The sequence below is a fragment of the Oreochromis aureus genome, linkage group 2, assembly GCF_013358895.1.
Source record: "Oreochromis aureus strain Israel breed Guangdong linkage group 2, ZZ_aureus, whole genome shotgun sequence".
NCBI classification, from domain to species: domain Eukaryota; kingdom Metazoa; phylum Chordata; class Actinopteri; order Cichliformes; family Cichlidae; genus Oreochromis; species Oreochromis aureus.
The window spans coordinates 18,630,282-18,650,984 of NC_052943.1; the positions used below are offsets into that span (position 1 = coordinate 18,630,282).

General features: G+C 37.8%; 1 protein-coding gene across 5 annotated transcripts in view; it reads right to left on the bottom strand.

The window, feature by feature from the left end:
• Window positions 1–7,021, bottom strand: part of diaph2 (diaphanous-related formin 2) — a 346,148-nt gene extending 339,127 nt beyond the window's left edge. For all 5 annotated transcript variants that reach the window (XM_039620259.1, XM_039620258.1, XM_039620260.1 and 2 more), the window contains exons 1-2: window positions 6,869–7,021; window positions 5,857–6,220 (exon numbers count right to left, since the gene is read on the bottom strand). In XM_039620259.1, the coding sequence (XP_039476193.1) occupies window positions 5,857–5,940 (84 nt within the window). In that variant the 5' untranslated portion in view covers window positions 5,941–6,220; window positions 6,869–7,021. The remainder of the gene's footprint in view (window positions 1–5,856; window positions 6,221–6,868) is intronic.
• Between the last annotated feature and the right edge of the window lie 13,682 nt (window positions 7,022–20,703).

Below are 20,703 nucleotides of genomic sequence, written 5' to 3' on the forward strand. Positions count from 1 at the left end.
TTTGTTCCTCTGTCCGTTTACCACATGGAAAGCATCTGATCGGAAATGCCTACATTTCTCAGCATGACGATGATCTCAAACACACTACCAAATCTGTGTAAGCAAACCTAAGAACTATCAGTCATGGAATGACATCCTGAGAGCTTGGATCTCTGGATTATTTAAGCAGCGTGGAAACATCTTGACATAGAACAAAAAAATCTTAGACTCCTTAAAGACATTACAAGAGAGTTAGGCTGTGTGCATGACTAAGCTTTGTTATAGTATATATATTGACTTTCAAGATGGTCAGAATTGTACAAACTCTGGTTTTGCCTTACGCATTATTTAGATGCATTTTTGTAAACGTTTCAATAAGTCGCCGTACCCATTTCTCATTTTCCTTGCAAAATATAAAGAAATATTTTAATATATTTTACCACAGTACTGTAAAGTGTGTGACAAGCTGACAGCTTGTGTTAACCACATGCCAACATGACCTAAAATGATTTCCGAGGCTTCCCTAAAGCTCACGTATCAAAATGTCAGATGCATCAAATGACACAAAAAAAACAAAACAAAGTAAGTAAGTAATTCAAAGTATGCTTCACGATGTGATACTATCAGCAGCGTTAGAAGTATGAGCTTTACCCATTACTAAAGTATGCGCTTGTTTCCCGTCTCCAATTTCTATACACAGTACAGGCTATCTGTTGTCTGTTATTATAGGCAACTAAAACACATGTGGGATCATGCAGCATAACGATCTCGACATCAGTGGTCTGAAATTTAAGAGGTTAATGATTAAAATAGAATAAAATAAACTCCATTTAACTAAATGAAGCACATAAGAAACCACTAGATGACGATGCTGATGGTTTTTGGGGCCAGTAAAGTTACCTAGCTTCAACTTGGCCTAATGCAATAATAATCAATTCCCTACTTAGCTGTCCACATAGCTATACACCTATACACCAGGCAGTTTGATATGTCACAACATAAAAAGCACAGATATAAAAAAAATACAATTAATTACTAGTACACCTGACTAAAACTGCCAGCCTATTTTCATGACAGTAGTGTTTCTGAGATCAAATCTATGATACAGTATGTGTCACACTGCTATCCTTGCTATCAGGAGTAGAATATGGCTTGCACTCCACTTGTAGCTAACAGCAAACTGGTTAACACTAGCACAGAACCAGCTTCAGTGTGACCCTACAGATCCCTGCAACACATTTACAATAGTGGTATCAAGTTTTTGTTTTTTTGTGGGGTTTTTTTGTTGCTGCTTTTTTAATAAACCTCTTTCACTGCCCAGTCCATTTTGGCTGTGTCATGACATCCGGCCTCTCTGTTCCATATTTCCTGCAAATACTCCACACTTTCATTTGTCACCTTATTCACAATAACCAGGCCAGTCCTTACTTATGTGATCATTATTATCTCATTTCTCACAATAATAGAATTTTGGGTTGTTTTTTTTTTTACTTTGAATATAAATGTCTTTCAGCATGAATGTGACATTATCGTTTTGAACACTTGTTTTTTCTTTAAATATGCCTTTCCACATTGTCCAGCTTGTCCAACTAGCTTCTCCACCCACATTAACTAGAATTCTCCATGTTGACACCCATGAGTATAATCTGCATGCTTTGCTTCAATGTGCAACCACGATGTATTATAAATCCTGGTGGTGCAAAAAAATTAAACGGATGCATCTGAAATAGGAATTGGTCTCACTAAATCTGACATAGAGTTTTGCAATATAATCTAAAGCCACTAAAATTACTTATATCTGCACACTTCTAGAGAGTTACGGAAACTGTTTTCCACAAATGCCCTTTATCTTCAAAAACCAACGTTTCCCGCGCACTAACAGTATGTCTGCCATATTTTTAAAACTTATTTTAACAACACTTAATAGGGACTAAAAACATGTAATACTTCCCAAAAAATAGTTAATGAGTGTTTCTGATTTTAGTTCAGCTTACGAACCACAAATAATGAAACAATCTGGCAGGCTCATACTGCAACAGCAACCAACTGTCAAAAGAAAAAAGGAAGCAGAGCAAAAGTGCATCTGATAACATGGAATAATAGCTCAGAATTAATTCATAGGCTCGAAGCCAACATATAACAAATAGGATTCTTTTTTATCTTTTTCTTTTCAACTATCCTTGTATCCTTCACATTTCATATCTAAACAAATTGCCGTACAGACATGCATGTTCTTTAAAGCTTAAACCACTTTACTGACAACCGACCATTTCACCAATTTGCAATCGATGTGTATTATAAATTAATTAGGTTAAGGAGAAGATGCTTATCACAGTACTACAAAGCAAACTACTGACCAGTTTGCTCTGCAGTACAAACAGGAACAAACGATGTTTGAGATTCTGAATACTATAAACAATTTTCGTATACAAAGAAACAAGTGCAACCTGCAAACATCATTACATTACCTGTCAAGCCTACAGGCAATAAAGAAGATTGGATCTTATACTGTGTATTGACAAATTGGAAAGTTTGATCATCAGCACTTTGGTTGTTCAGCAGAAATTTTACAATCTTTGTATCTTACAATAGCCTCACACAAAAACACCTGGACACGACACATAATGCACCAGAACAAACAGAAAAGCTGGCTGATCCCAGTCACTTATGCAGATTCACTGTAGGCTCTATAAAGACTTCCTACATAACTCTAAATCAGACTTTATTCACAAGGGGTCACCCCAACCACACTGAAAGCCCTTCTTAGTGCAACCTCCGAGGGATTTGTGTCTCCTCCCAACATCAAACTGGGTCTTTTGCTTGTTTGGCGAACGTGTAAACCACTACACCACAGAGCCACAGCAGCTAAAGCATTTGATAAATATACTGAGAACTTCAGCACAGTCTTGCCACAATATTGGTCTAACTTTGATAAAGTATTGTGAAAAATATTGATATTCAATAGAGTAGCTTATTGCTGAGTTCTCACACAGTGTAGAATAAAGAAAAGCATGCATGTGCCTAAGCCTACTACAATATACATATAATAACTGAGAACTGGTTCCCAGTTATTAGTTCCCACATTCCTAATCCTAATATATAGCATATCAGTGTTATTATTGTATTTATGCAATGTGATGCTTCCTTCCTCTCTGTTACTTCACTATGAGATCATCTTTTACTCTGGAATTCAAAAGGAGTAATAGTTCTCTCCCTCTCGGTCAAACCAGCTCCTCTGAATTCCTTTTATTAAAGAGCTCATTCCATCTGGCTGTTCTCCTGGATGTCATACTTTTGCAAAACTTCAAGACAAGGACATTATAACAAAGAAAAGCTAGGAACTATTGAAAATTTGAGTTATGACCCAAAAGACTGCAGTGCTGTTGTAATGTCCTTGGCTGTGCTGAGTATCTACATCCTGGGCCCATAGCCCAAATGGTGTTGCCGTGATGTAATGCTGCCCAGTGACTTGTTAAACAAACACACAGCTTTCAGTGTTTTTCCTCTAAAGACTGATTTGACTTTGCATTGACCAAACCGCGCCAGTTTCTGCATTTTCTTATCACCAAAGCACATGGGACAGTGCTCTTTAGCAGCGCTAGGTGTGATTATGAAACCAGTACTCTGATGCTGTTTACAGTCGGTATTACCCCTCCCTCAAGTCTGTTCCACATCCACACAACCTGCACTACATGCCAAAAATGTCACACCACAACCCTGCATATGCATAGTAAAATTAGAGATTTACTTGTATAGTACTTGCATTTTTGTTGCATTAGCCCTTTAAACATCTGCATTTGTATAATTTAGCTTATTTACATGACTGTGGACAGCTAAAAAGTTGGGATAAACACAACAGGGCAAGTCAAGACTGAACTCAAGGAAGAATAATCAGCTTCCTCTTTCAAACTTAAAGCTAATGTTAGTATTTTTGCAGCAGCCGCATTTAAAGCTGCCTTCTGCTTCTTACTGTTGTGCTCAGAGAGTTGAGCAACAGAGAACACGCCTGACCATAAGACCAGTTTTTTGGAAAAACAAAACAAAACACCGGTCTTACATAGACTTCTTGAGTGATTTGCTGACTGATGATGTCATTCTGGCACTCTGGCAAACATCTTAAACTTGGGAGGCAGTATAGTCAAGAGTTTCAGGCTGTCGTAACAGTTTCTTAAAGTAACACCCATTAGTAGCTCTGGGAGTGCATGTCAATTCGCCCCACTTTGGGATTTCCTGTCAGGCAATTATTTTGGCCACTTTTGCCTTTACTTTGACTTTGGTGTAAACAACCAGCAATTTCCTTTGTGTGTTTCAGTTTTAGGACAATTACTAAAAAATGCTAAACATGCAATAATGCTCAAAAACAATGAGCACCACCTAAAGAAATATCAGAGGCATTAACAAAGACATTTCATTCAGAATGTTCTCCTTCAATCATTCCAGTATGCTTGAGCGAAGACAGAAACATTAGTCAATCTAAACTGTGCCGTTTTCAGTTCCCTATTTAGGAACTGCGGCTGCAACTAAACTTGTGACCTACCCAGCCAATAAGTCACAAAATAAAGCAACACTAACAGAGCTAATAATCAAGATTTGGGAGGTGACATGAGAAAGTTGCACAAAGTTCAACAGCAGCCAAACTTTCCCTTTTTCCACAAATGTGGAAAAACAGACGTGAAAATCAAACGGCAGCCAAGCTTTTTTGTTTCTGGTCATGGAAAATAACTTTAAACCACTGCTTTCTGCAAACACTGACTGCATGCAGGCACTGACGTGCACTTCACACCCTCAGCATTACAGTTTAGATTTATCATTTAACATCGCACTGTGGACGGTAAATAAAAGATTGTAGCTACAGTTTACCTAATAAGGGAATTACAGATTTGGGATCCTGCAAGAGATGCTGTATACACAATTCCTCAGAGAAGTGTATTAGTTTCTCCCAGGAACTTTTAAGAACAACATGACTAAAAAAAAAACAAAAGTGATTGTTTAAGAATTTCCACATAAGCCAAAACAAAACTTCCACCAAATCTTGTAATCTCATTTCAGGGCAAGATATGGCGTGCAGGACGGGCCTAATGACACCACAGCTTTAATGATGTAGAGTCGGGGGTTGCTACTTTTCTAAATAAGCGCAATCCTTCCTCTGGATAAACTACTGCACAAAGTCCAGCCAATGTAATGACAATAATGAATGTTAAATGGGTTTTCAGTTGTTATCTCACAGACACTGCCCAAGGGCTGCCTAAGGACAAGTTTTATCAATTGCACACACTCATGCTGTTCATAAATCCCCCCAGAAACCTCATGTACATCATGCTGTACACTGAGTCATACAGTAAATTAACTTGTGCTTTGTGTGCATATTAATATAAGACCCCCAACTGTCACACCAAGAATGCTCTTCAAAAACCTATCAGGAGATGTATTGACAGGAATAATCACATGATGCACTGAGTGCTTCGAAAATTGAAGCACTCAGCGAAACAGTACCTCTTTGCTCAACTCTAGCTGCTATTAGCCCCTACATTAAACCATAACAACAACACATGAATTACTGTTTGTGTCTCGTCCTGCACTAAACAGGGAAGTTCTGCATCGAGAATATGCTTTGTCCTTGAGTAATGCTCCTTGGTTTCATCATGAGCTTTAAAAGTATAAGGAAGACTGTCCTTAGCATTTATAATAAATCTCTTTTTCTTTTTTGACACAGACCTAACATGAAACTTTCGGCAGCTGCAAAGCAGTGCAACTTTCTGGGTCTTACTAAAGTTGAGTGTGACATAAGAGGCTGGTTCTGGGATTACAGGATGTGTCAGTTGACTTACACCCTAGTTCCACGCACATTGCACACGAGTGAGCTATTAGAATACCTACCAGCTTTTTGTTTTTACCCTCATCCTCGCTGGATTTCTTTTTAGAGGGCTTATTTGGATCCTCCCCACCGCTGGCTTGATCCATTGCAGCTTTAAGTTAATTTCCCTTCCAGAAACGCCTAATGCGACGTCCTCAAACGCTGACAAACTCCACCAGTGGGCTATTTCAACACACTTTTTACTAGAAGCTCTCCAAGTTATGTGTTTTCAAAATTCATTCCGTTTAAAAGGCTGAAGAACAATTTCAAGTTTCAAATAGCATCCAAAAGAGTCGAGGAGTTTGCTTGAAGAAGAGGTGTGGTAGGGTGGATACAGTCCTCCTCGGCGTAGCAGTATGTCAGCTCACAACGCGGGGAAAAAGCTTTCTGAAAGTACCACAAGAGCGTGTAAACAACAACTGATTAGTCCAACATATTCACCCGGGTTTTAAGTTTCAACAAATGCTTTGTCTCCACGCGTGTTTCCATAAGCAGCAGTGTTTAGTATGCAGAATGCATTCAGTAAAGACATTTAACCGTGAACGGTAAAATGGATGTAAACAGATCCAGCTGAGTTAGCTATAAATAGCCATATATTATTTTTATATTTTTCTTTTAAAGTAGCATTTTATAGACCCCCAGTTTATGGGAACAGGCGGCTAAATTGTTACAGAAAGCAAAGTTACAACCGTGTAACTTAGCAATAGAGGAGTAATAGAGAGACAAAAACGTTTCAGGGTGCCCTGACAGTGTTTTACGTGCCTCGTCAAAGCCACTATTTAACTGTCATTAATCAGAATATATATACAATTGCTGTACTATAGGGAAATCACCGTTGTTCTCTTGCTTAGAATACTTTACACTGCTGTACATTAACACAAGCGAGCAATGGGCGACCATTGCCCGGCAAGCACTGTTTATTTTAGCGGACACAGTAGCACACCAGCACGTATGAAAACATATAAAATTAAAATGTGAAGATTAAATAAAAGAAAAAGAAAACTAAAAAAAAAAAAAATCCCATCCAGGGCTTACCTTTACAACCAAACCTGAATACCAGGCCCACGGAAATCCCGCCCACCCTTTTTTGACTGGACTTTGAAAGACTGAATTCAAGCTACTATTGGCCAGATGTCTTGGCAGTCACGAGGTCGGCGTGGCGTCGGTCGTGACGGTGAGGTCACACCGATTTCACACAACGTGGATGGGGTTCAGTCAGTTGTAAGAATAGATCTGTAACGGAGGTACCGTATGAGCGGCTGACCGCGGATAGGAAGCAGGGCGGGAATCTGCGTCTGGAAAACACACCCAGTGTGTATACGTGTGTGCGTGTGTGTTTATTAATATTAGCACACACACGCAACTTTTTGTGTCTGCAGAAACAGCTGGTGCCATTGTTACCCAGCTCTACAATGGAGTGCATCATATAGGCCTGGCTGTTTGCGACTTCATAAAGACAAAAGGTAGATGCAGATGTACGTTTGAGGAGAAGACCCCAGGCACTAAAATAAGTAATTAATCGGGTGCGATATCTTTAATTGGTGGGCCAGATCTCAATTCTGAATTTAATCTTCATATAAAATTTATATTCACATTTTCCCAATGCAGACTATTAAATCTCTTTTACACAGGGACTGCTACAAGCAACTCTCTAAAAACTGCAACTAACAATTATTACATTTTCAGTGAAGTGTCTACTATATTTTTAAAAAAAGAAAAAAAAGAAGAAGATATGGACTCTTAAATAAAACAATGGCTCCATATAAGGGAAAATAAGTTGTCAGCAGCAGATACTACAAATTCTTAAAGGGAACTGTGAAATTTTTATGCCTACTGTAATAATACATCATTTAAAGGTCAATCATAGCAAAATATTATAAATTATAAACATAAAATAACTTAGCGCTTTTTTTTTTATGTAAGTATTTATTAAGTTAATGCCCTGGGTTTACCCAGAGTATATGTTTTGCACCATTAGAACAGGCATGCCATTCCAATACCTACTGTTATATGCTTAATCAGCATCCACACAATGATGGGCAACAGTATGGCTAACATTTCAAACAGACTTAACTGAACTTAACTGAAGACACTGAAAGAGCTTGTCAGCCAAGTGATAAACAATCAAAACATACAATTTTGCCCTTTTCTTCAGAAGACAGGGGCAGGATGATTTGTTGCTATATATAGGGTACATGTCAAGTTGTCTGATTACCCCACAGACGAAGACTGGAAAAGCAATTATTAACTATTCTGTCTTCATATCAATACTGAGCGCTTTCCAGCTTTATATTTAATGTGTCTTTTATTTCATCTGATTGCAAAGAAGTGCAAATCTACCATTAGATGTTATGGTTACAGTAAACCACTAATAGTGATCTAAACAACAAAAGAACTTTGTATTCCAAAACTGAAAAAAAATAAATAAATATTTTTGGAGCTTCCTTTTACCTACTTAAATGATGTCTTGCTAATGAAACCGCATCAAGTGCTATAGCTGCTATAGTCAATCACACACACACACACACACACACACACACACACACACACACACACACACACGCTTGCAGTTTTTCCTATTAAAATAATTCTGACTTCTGTCATCAAGAAAAACAACATTCAAAATTAAGACATGGAGTTGATCTAACCACAGCGTGACCAAAACGTATCATTACTAGTAATTTTGGTCTATAAATAAAACTTCTTTGTCATGCTGTCATGGTCACATGCCATTCTGTGGCGCATGACAACCATAAGCTGTCATCTCTAAATGAGACTTGATTTCTCTGCGGCCAATCTTCCTATTAGGAATAAAAGTATAGAAGCCAAAGACCAAAGATGTGTTGTAAACACACATGACTAATGTGAGTAAATCATTTGGTCATGGCTCTAAAACTGTGGTCCTTGGCCTCAGTGTGATTGTCCAGTGTGGCTGTTGGCAACAGTCCAAAGAGGCTTGGAGACAATTTTATCTCACTTTTTTTAAGTTAGTGTTACAACCTTTCGACCACTAACGAAATGATTGGAATCCAAAACAAAATGACACAATAATATGCACAGCACTGGAAAATAAAAGAAATCCAAACAGAAAAGAAGTAAAGTGGTAGAGTAAAACAAAAAAGAAATTTAGTTGAGTGATGGCAACAGAATCTGTGTTTGTACTGTTAGCATGACTTGCACATAACAATACAATGTTGTCATTGTGACTTGTTCCAAGAAGAATAAAGTTGCAAGAGGAATTGCACTTACACATTATAGCCCACAGCAGGTACAGTAGGTATTATCATTTAAATGTATTATATGTTATGATATATAATATATATACAATGACTTGCAGTAAGTTGATAATGGTGGTGTGTCTTTAGATCCATTGCTTAGAAAAAATAGGAGGAGCGCCTTATGAAAAAAACCTGACTGAAAACTATAATTGGCAAATTGCACTTAAAATATTAAAAATAAAACAACGTATTCTGTAGAAAAATGCATGCCATCACTGTTATATGGATATTTTCTTGAGAACTTTTTGATAACAAAAACACACGAGGGTGTCAAAGGTTGGAGGAAGATGACCAAAACACGAGACTCCAAACTGAGGCTAAAAAACAAAAAACTAACCTTTATTAAGGTCAAGGCAGAGGGTACAAAAATCCAAAACAACATGGGGCAGTAAGAAGGAACACACAAGGGCATGTTAACAAACAGTGACACAGTGAACAGAGGAACGATTGTACTCAATGCTCTCACACGCTGAGGGCTAATGGGAATTAGACACAGCTGGGAGGAAACGAGACACAGGTGCACAGAATCACACAGGAGGAAGTAAAAATAAATATAAGACACAGAAGATAACTAACTATCAAAGTAAAACAGGACCTAAGTAATAATAACCAAAAAGGGAAACTGAGGCATAAAATTAACTTTAACATGAGGCTCAGTGGTTGTTGATCAACGGTCATGACAATTTGCATACCAATGATCAAGAAACTGACTTCATGGCCCATTGTTTACCAGTGGTGCTAGTTTCACTTATTATGCAAATGTGTGGTTTAAAAGGTTGGGGAAACCTGCAGTCAGCTGAGACTGAAGAAGTCACTTTGGATGAGTGACAAAATGTTTCTCCCACTGAAAACGCTACGTCCAGATGAACTGAATCAACTTTTTGGGATTTCTTTACCCGGATGATTGATGCATGCATCAAGCCATTTTAACATGAGGAAACTACACAGAAGGAGATCACATAGAATAAAACTGACATAACTAATAAACTAATAAACTAACAGTAACAACAACTAGGACTAAACATGGAAAATATCTAAGAAATAAAATATAAACAATAAGCACTCTATGAATAAAGGTGAAAAATTTAACAAAAAACAGAATCTGAAAGTCCAAAAACTGATAATTCTGGGTCGAAGACCTAAGAGCATGACAGGGGTGTGGGCTCTTATTTTCCACTGGGCAGTACCTTAACAATCTTTTAATTTCTTCATGATCAAAGATGTAAAATGATGATCTAATGAAGAATGTCTAAGCTAACTAGTTAAAATCCAGAATATAGTATTGGCATTATGTTATAATGTCCACTTTTCATCTTCAGTACTCTACCATACAAGTATGTTGCATTAGTATGGTAAACTGTTAATGAGGAACTGATAGAGGATTGAAAAACAAACAAACAAAAAACAAAACAAATATGCAAATTGAAAAACACCTTTAAGCTTACCCTGCCAAAAGACAAACATTTTTTAGGATTTTTAAACAGACTCAGAGCTTGTTTCCTACGATTTACATTTTTTGTAAATGGAGCAGTGGATAACTAATTGCATTAGCCTAAGGCTGAAAAACATGGCAGGATTGCAACATCTGATGTTTTGCAGCTCTCCGCTCACACTGGCGTGGTGCTGCGTGCAGCGTCTCTTGCACTGCATGAAAGATGTTTTGATTTGTGCTGGTTTTACTAACAAATTTTTGGAAGAGAGGATGCAACAGCAGTCCACAGCAACTGTAAAAATAATCTCAAATGCAAAGTCACTGGAGCCATGCCACAGGGTTGGATATGGGAGGGACATGTTTCCTGCCTATCTTTCTGAGACTCAAGTGAACAATAAACATCAAATGTGAAAAGACAGTTTTGAACGAATATACAGCAAATTCAACAATGTTACTTGGGAAAACAAAACAAACAATAACAACAACAAAAAGTAATGTCCTAATGCTCCCTCATCAATACAACAATCAATAAATAAACGCTTTCAGTAGAAAGGCGATTTCATGAAATGGGTTGTACAAACACCCTTAGTATTTTAGCACATTCCAGCTTCTTTTGAATGATACTTGGAGTTCAGTTGACTGAAAACAGACCCTGATATTTAAGTAGGTCATTCAGCTTTCCATCTGTCCATACTGGACTCATGTCACCTATTGGATGTGTAGGGAAACGAAAACAACACAGAAACAACTACTCGTCATGTGCAAGTTAGAAAATATAGACATTCTTTTTAGAAGATGAATAAAAAGATGTTATATTTCTGTGGCACACTCACACAAACTCTGGTGCTGGGGTACTACTTTGCACTACATATCCCTGCCTCTGCTGAATTATTAAGTGGACTCGGAGCAGCAGATTGTAATATTTAAGAGGAATCTTATAGAAAAATTCTAGAAGTACTACTAGTGAGTGTCAGTGTCAAACATATGCCTGATCATGCGTAAGACATCCTTTTGAAAGTGCAAGCTCCAACTTCTTATTTCAACTTGTTGAAATGCAGTCATGCGCTGGGGCTGCTGTAGCATCTCAGAAGAATGTTACGCTTACAGCTTGTTGGCTTTGATGATGATGGGCTGGTATAAAGAAGCAGCCACAACTCCGCTCTGAAAAGATCAATCCAGATCTGGCCGTCATTCACTGCATGAATCTTAGAACTTGCCGTCCATAATGCCGTAAAACATATTACAGAAGAGAGTCATTTTCAGATATTTATTGACTCTCTGTACCAATTTTCCCCTTAAAGTCCAAAAGCCTACTGTTCATCTCAGTGAATGGACCAAAGGTTGCCTCCTTCCCTGTCTGCAGATTTGCAGAGATGTGGCTAAAAATGGGGTGAAAAGCTGAAGATGACCCCATCCACAGAAAAACAGAAAAAGGAGGCTGTAGTGTCATAAAAGCAGACTTTTATCTTAGTCTCATCTCTCTGCTGGAAGAGTGGTATTATGTGAAAGCTGCATTTAATTATGGTATGCTAAACTACCAATAAATATAAAAATATAGTAAATATAATAATAGGCTTCAAAGTCTATAGGTGTACTGTTGTTCTCAAATTGTTTCCGTGAATTTTTTTTTTAAAGCCTTGTCTTTTTTTTTCACAAATTGCACTCTGCACACCAATGTGAACCAGAAAAACAAACTAACCCTAACCCCTAACAAATTCGTGATACTCGTAAATAATATATCGCAGTGTTAATGTTAATGTTACTGCTTGCAATAGTGTAATAAACCTGGTGAATCTGTTTTTTTTTTTTGGGGGGGGGGGGGGTGTTTGGTGGCTATACACTGGCACGAACATCTCCTCTATAGCTCTGTAATTAAATACATTCAGGTGCTCTGGACAGGAGGTATTATTTTCCCAAGAGGGTCATCTGAACATTCTAAGATGAATAAGAGCCCGAAAAGCACATATTTTGATTTATTCTGCGTATTCATTTTGCATCTCAAACAAACATTCAATGAATTATGAAAATCTTAGTTGAAGATGGTTGGATTTAACTCATTGTTTTGTTTTGGAGGTCTAGTGTCTACTTATTGTAAGGCCACGGCTATGTCCTTGGACAAGCTCCCTAAAGCTGGTGAAGACCTTCATGGTAGCTCTGACACCAAGGATGAGAGTGTGTAGTTTGTGCAAATGGATGAAATAGTTGTAAAGCACTCTGTAAAACTAGCCAGAGTGAGAGATACCGTATCACTATGTTGAGGTGCTGTTACAAAAATGCGTCAGTCTAATCTGAATCTTGTAGCTTTATAAATGTTATCATATTAACCTTTTACGTCCTTTTATTAGCACCAAAGCTGTTAAATAAATATTTGTATCGCTATTAGAACAAATTGTCAATCAGCATTATTTCTTCCTTTTATAAAAAGGGAGTTTTGTGGGAAACTTTTGTGGAGGGAAGTGAAAAAAGTAGTGGTTTTGATAACTAAAAGCCAAGAGAAACAAAAAAAACAAAACTTCTTTATTTGTCTCAGATGCTTTCAGTCACTTAATAACCAACATCTGAAACACTGGAATGAAAATATAAAAGCCAAAAGAATTTTTGTTTGACCCAACAATAATTGCCCATGATAAACTCTTTTCACTTTTTAAGTTCAGATTTAATTGTACACAATAGCTGGCAAAGGAGGTTGGTTTACCTCTTTCCATGAAAGCATGCTGAATGAGTGTACTGTTTAAAGGGCACTTAAAAACATTTCTCATGTGACAATACAAAGATGTTCCTAGGAGCACCGTGTCACCACACAGTGTTATGCAAATACAATAGAAACTCTGAGCATGCCTCCAAATCATTTATACTCAACAGGCACATGAGCTGAAGTGGGAACAGAGACTGAACAATATCCCATTTACATCAGCCTCAGAATGACATCAAGCATGAAGACCTTTCCTTGACTTCTACCGCATAATGATGATAATAAATCAGAAAGATAGATCTGAGATCATGAAACAGATGGGTAACAAAAATGACCTTTGAAAACTTTGACTTGGTTAACTTTAATATTTTATTGGAAACAAACACAATCATAGAAATTGAAGATTTTTTTCTATCAGAATCAGAAAACTCAGCTTCTATATTAATATTCATGTGGAACATATTGTAATGTCTGTGAACAACTGGAATAAAAGCTGAAATTCAAAGCTCAAAAGTCCACGGGTTGCTATTACTAATAACTTATAGGTTTGCAAACTTAACCGTACATTCACTGGACTATTTATTAGTTACACCTTGCCAGTATCAGTTTGGACCCTCTTTTGCTTTTATAACTGCCATAATTTTTGTGGCATAGATTGACAAAGTGCTGGAAACATCACAATTGAAGCTTGAGTCCATTTTGACATGATAGTGACACACAATTGATGCAGATTTGTACACCATATCCCAAAGGTGCTCTTATTGGATGATTGCAGAGGCCATGTAAGTACAGTGAACTCATTGTTATGTTCAAGAAACCATTTGGAGATGATCTGAGCTTTGTGACATGGCGTGTTATCCTGCTGAAAGCAACCATCAGAAGATGGATACAGTGTGGTGATAAAGGGATGGCATGGTCAGCAACAACACTCAGGTAGACTGTAACCTGTTAACAATGCTCAGCTGGTACTAAGGGGCCAAAGTGTGTCAAGGAAATATCTCTCAGACTATTAACACCACTACCAGCAGCAGCAGCAGCAGCAGCAGTCTGAACTGTTGCTAAAAGGCATGATGGATTCATGCTTTTGTGTTCATGCAAAATTCTGACCCCAAAATTGAGATTCATCGGACTGGGTAATGTTTTTCCATTCTTCTATTGCTCAATATTGATGAGCCTGTGTGAATTGTAGCCTCAGTTTCCTGTTCTTCGCTGACAGGAAACCGTACTAGACGTCTGCAGCCCATCTGCTTCATGGTTTGACGCGATCCTCTTCAGAAACACTCTTCTGCATACCTTGGTTGTAACAAGTGGATATTTGAGTTACTGTTGCTTTCTATCAGCTCAAGTGGTCTGGCCATTCTCCTCTGCCCTCTGGCATCAACAATGCATTTTTGCCCAGAGAACTGCTGTTTACTTGATATTTTCTCTTTTTCTGACCATTCTCTGTAAACACTGGAGATGGCTGTGTGGGAAAATTCCAGTAGATGAGCAGTTTTTTTTTAAAATACCCAGGCCTGTCCATATGATACTGATATGTTGTGTTCAGATTCACTGAAATCAACCTTCTTCCTCATTCTGATATGCAGTTTGAACTTCAGTAGGTTGCATAGACCATTAATGCATTGCTAAAAACATTTCATTGCTGCCGTATGATTGGCTGATTAGACAACAGTTGAACAGTTGAAAAAAAAACCCCAGTTGAACATGTTTATCTAACAAAGAGACTAGTGCATATACATGAGAGACATGACATGCATATACATGTAAAAAAGCAAGACAAGACCGGTTTGGATCCAAGATATGTGTCTGTCAAACTGAAACTTGGACAACCCGCATCCTGCTACCTTACATGTTATGACTCAACACCATAACAATCTCCAAGGATACTATTAATATAAACAGCAATGCAAGAGCAACTTTTGATGATTTGTATGGTAAACTGCAGCAAGATTCTACAGCAGAGACTTTTATTTGGCTTGAAAACAAATTGGGCTTTTTAGAAAGAACAGTTGTTAGTTCCAAAATCTAGCCCGAAAACAAGAATTAATCAAGTGTTTGCCTCAGTCTTACTTTTATGGGCTTACCTTTACTGAAAGATATTTTATGACTTTCTCCAAGAATATACATTTCCCAGATGTTTAACATATGGCAGACTTCCTGATGTCAAACACTTTATGCATTTCCCGAGGCTCATGAATGTGCAAGGTGTTGATTTGTTTGTATTTTTTCTGTGAAACACCTACAACGCAGCCATCAATAGAGTCACGCTCACACTCACCGTCTTTCAGTAATTCTTCGTACAGTACTCTCCTGTGAAAGAGTCAGTGGGTTCCATGGAAACTGTTAGCTTTTGTGACTTATTTGAATAAGCAAATGTTTGATCCATCCTCTTTGAAACAATTACTACAGTCCAATATAAAAGCAGTATAATCGAGGAGTCAAACAAGTATAAAATAATTCATTCAAAAACAATATCGACAGATTTTATTCTGTGAAACAAATAATATTTAATTCACTGAGGTTCAGGTCTGAGGGTATAGTTTACATGTTTCCCCATCTTAAAATCCCCCCAAATATTTAAGCTGGATTTAAATATTTCTTTTTTTACTTGTGTCCCTATACTAGACCTTTCCATAATGCATTAAAGACTTCTTTGTTGGGGCTGTGGAGGTAAACAGTGCTATTATGGTTTGACTTTAATTTTCAGAGAAATAGCCACAAATGGTCTTCATGCACATTTTGGTATGATGCAAAATTCTATCCAAAATAATAATAGAATATTGATACAATATCTGAAATGGGGAACATGCTATGCCTCCAAGACCCCCAATTAAAGGAAACAGCGGAAAACATAACATATCCAACACCATACCTCACAGCTGGTATGAGCTTCTTATAAAAAACACGTTATACATGTTCCAAAGATTACACTCTATTCAAGGATACTTATGTCATATGTGATCTTGCCTGTTGAGAAGGCAGATTGTCGGTTTCAGCTTTCTTAAAATGACTCATAAAGCCAACACGAGTGAGGTCATTCGTCACAGGAAACCAAAGCCAAATACAAACAAAGAAAATATGCCCTGTTATCATTCTGAGAACCAGTTTAAGTTCCAACCCATTAACTATTAAGCTCTATTTTTTTTACAACCCTTCAAAAGCCTGTTTGAGGTACGAGGATTGGGAATGCATTAATGTCAGTGAATGTTGTTAAAAATAATTCCCAAGAAACATGCTTGTGTACCCCTCCCCCCACACAGAAAATGGAGCAGGCAGCAGTCACTGTTAAGTCCTTTTGGATAGACCAGTTGTTAGTTCTAAAAGTGCTAAAAAAAATTAAAGGAAAACTTTGAAAGCACATCAGATGTTATTATGTTGCTCATGATGCAAGATGGTGTCCCGGGGTATCTCCTCCCTGATCTAGACCTCCCATCATTGAGCTCCAAGACAGTCTGAAGTGGAACCTGGCGGTGTCAAATGGACCAAAACATAATGCATAATGGATGTAGCTCAGATAAGCAAGTGAGCCAGTTAATGCTATTAATTCCTGTATACAACCCTTCCCAAACATCACTGACCTACCATCAAACTGGTCATACTAAATTATGTTACAAGCAGCATATATTCTCCACTGCTTCTCCAGATCCTTTCACGTCTGTCACACGTGCTCAGGGTGAACCTGCTCTCTGAAAAGCAAAAGGTGCCAGTTGCAGACCTGCCAATTCTGGTATTCCATGGCAACAGCCAATATGGCTCCACAGTGCCAGGCAGTGAGCACTCAAGCTCCCAGGCCACCCTCATGAAGTCTGCTTCTGATTATTTGATCAGAGCCATTCACATCAGCGGCCTGGTCATATTATAGGGATCTGACAGTGCTCAACCTGTTCTTTCTTGCACAAAGAAGCAGATACTGGTCCTGCTGCTGGTTAAGGACCTTCTACGGCCCTGTGCAGCTCTTCTAGAGAAATAGAATCTTCTCCACTGTCTTGAGACTCTGCTGGTAGACACAGTAAACCATCTGCCAATGATATATATTCATGTGACATCTTGGAAGAGTTTTTATTTCACTGACACAAAAGCAGCTGAACCTGACTACAACCCACTTTACTACTTAACTAACCAGATCAGTATCCCAAAGGTTTTACTGACTTGCTGCTATATTCTGATTAAAATGTTTTTGTTGAGCTGGCTGTGGTTCTCTTCCTTGTAATGCATTATTTTTGTGGTTGCTCATTGCTTTCTGTATTGTGCTTTATTCACCCACTTCATGTCATTTCGAATTTCTATTGGTCAGAGTGTGGTCAGCATGCTTAATATATATATAACCAAAATATGAGAACCATGACGAAATTATGTGTATCAACCAAATGACACAGACTGCATTTACTCTGGTTCCAAGCAAAATACATAATCTGATCTGACAAGAGTGAAAAGACTAAGTAAATTGTAGTTTAGATAGATGAAGAACAGAAGGATGAATTCTCGATGATTTCTTGCAGTATTTACTGGTGAGGAAAAAAAGCTGATTATACTGGATGACAATGTTGACTTGATAAAAACAGTACTTGTCCAGTATTTGTAAGTAATATCGACTGGATCCCATATTTCAAAGAACAGGAAAACCAAATTCTTATTGTGAACTTCAAATAAAAGCACAAATACACAAGTAAACATGGAACTACACTTTCGAATGATTACTAAATTGGAACAGAACTTGTTGATCCTATTTGCTCCCTTTGGGATGTGGATTGTCTGTGTAAACAGGCATAAGTGGATGGCAATTAGTGTGCACAAACCAAGCAGTAAACAACTTGACTCTCTATCCGCAGCAGCTTCACCCTGAGAAAGGGCCATTGTTCAGGGCAGTCAGAAAATGAGTACAAAACAGGATATACTCCTAGCTTTCCTGTAAAAGGGTGCAGACAAATATTAAACTGAAAAGACTTTCAGGGCACCAGCACAAAAGGCTCTACAACAACACACACTTTTCTGCACTCTTCCTTTTACGGACTTAAAAATGGGTAATTACTCATTTCTAACTTGACAGTCCCCACAGGTAACTGTGACCTTAATCAGGATAACAGATTGCGGTGGTCACCACTTTCTGTGGGCCATGTTGTTTTTTATTTTCCTTGTAGGAGTCTTGTACATCTTTTAAGTATGTGATTTTTTTTTTTTATCATGGACTGACCAGCACCAGTTTTGATTTATTGTTGCGGCCGACCAATGTTCACAAAAACATATCCAGTCAAATTAAAAGTTAATTAATTGAGGATGACATTGTTGCAAAGAAACCTCGAGTCCCTGAGATGACAGTAAAGTTATATTATAGTTGAAGACTCTCCCAATTAAAAGTATACTTTGGAAATGAGAAAATTAGGCTCCAAGTTAAGAAGTATTAACCCAAGAAAAATTACATTTTTATATACAAGCTAGGTCATGAAGACAGCTTTTACAAGAACTGATCATAAGACTTAAGGTTGCCAAATCATTCTTAACTCCTCTCATATGTAATGCACAAATCCTACATTATGCATTAATCTCAGCTTTAGCATCTGTGCGTTTCTTATTTTTCTTTTGTGCGTGTCTCATTTGTATGTACACTGCTGCTCCGAGAATCCCGGTGGCTACATGCCCCTGAACAAGGCCTTTAGCGTTCAACTGCTCCACTGGCCAAAAGCAGAAGACACTGATGGTAGAGTCAGTACTGATATGTGGATCTATGAGAACATGGGAATATAAAGTCAGCACTATAAAGCCATAAAAAGAAGCAAATGTCTAGATGAAAAAGTTATATCCTTTATTGTTATTGACTGCTTTGAGCCACATGAATATGAGAGAGGAAAGGAGAAAACAGAGGAAAATAGAAACATGAGCTAGAATATTAATGCACTCATCTGAAATGGGAAGCTGCTGAGAATACACTGTAAAAGAAGTAACACAGTGGTATCCACACAGTGCATGACCAGCATGGCTGATAACTCAAGCACAAATTCCAGGGAAAGTACAGGAAGTATAGTTGAACTTCAGCCCATAATGTAATTCAGTGCTTCCCTTCTAGGGGACAAAGTCCTTATAGCCGTGATAACATCTCTGCAGATAATAATAACATTCTCCTTTCCACTGCACCAGATTCTCAGAGGTAGGTTGATTTTGTGGAATACATACATATTGTAATTACTATTCCTTCATGCAGGTAGAATAAAACTAATTATTTGCATTTTTTAAAGAGAATGCACAGCATCACAACATTGAATGCTCGAGAGAAAACTTGGTCAAATTTTAAAAAAAAAACACTTTTGGCTTTGGTTTGATACACACGGTTTGATTCCAAATCTTATTTTGGTATTGAAGCATACATTAGAATTTTTTTTTAAAGTTTCTCATTAGTTTATTCTATGTTTTAGGTTTAAACAGTCAGTGTTCAGAGAACAGTGAAGATCAGTGTAAGTAACAAGAACATTTAAAGTTTTGCACAATTTCTGTATGCAGCAGGAGAGATTGTTTTGCCAGTGAATATCTTCATTTGCATTCTGAGGTCATGCCACTGTGACTTTGCAAATTCTATGTCCACAGTCATTTCAAGAACATCAAAGGTCGTGATTGACCGGCAAAGTCAAGCTCACTGGAAGAAAATTGTTGATAAGACTTTTGATAACAAAATAAACTATGTGGAAACAGATAAAAGTACAATATTTGAAGGAGTTGTGCCTTAAGCAATAGCATCATAAACCTTCAAGGCATTTCAAATCCCCAGGCAGGCACAGAAAGCCCTCAGTGTTGAGAAACACACAAAATCAAATCTCCATGGACATGTTCCACTTGTGACCCCACTAAGAATATTAAGAGGGTGCCAGTCACTCACAAGTTAACTGTCGACTCTATAAATGTCTTAAGTGTTTTGACAGGATAGAGTGGCTCCTTTGGGTTTTTTTCTGCCTTAGCAGAATTGAATATTGCCATCTTGTTGGTTGGCATTATTAAATGGTGGCAAACTGTTTTGCATGAGGATCTACAAATCTGGTGCAAAAATTGCCTCTTAGATGCCCCACTTGAGTAAACATATGAGCGGAAGTGGCTGCCACCACAAACTATGAGCCCTATCTTACTAAGAACCACTTCAGGCCCACTCTTTCCCAGTGACAACAACCAAGTGCGGAATGTAGTCACACACTAATCTCAGGCATTGACTCAATAACAGTTTGAGTGAGATAATGTTTCAAGATTTAGGACTTTACTTGTAGCCAAAAGCACTTATAGTTCAAAGCCTGCATGAATGGGGATGGTTACATCAGGAAGAGCATAAAACATGCTGATTTTTAAGAATGACATTTTCATGCCTGATTGGTCAACAGGAGGCTGGTAGTCCTATTGTTGGCCAAATACAAAGAAGAGAAAAGAGGGAAGCAGTGAGAGAGCAGGTAAGGTAGTGCTGAGGTGAGAATTTGGAGTTTAAATGTAGAGATTA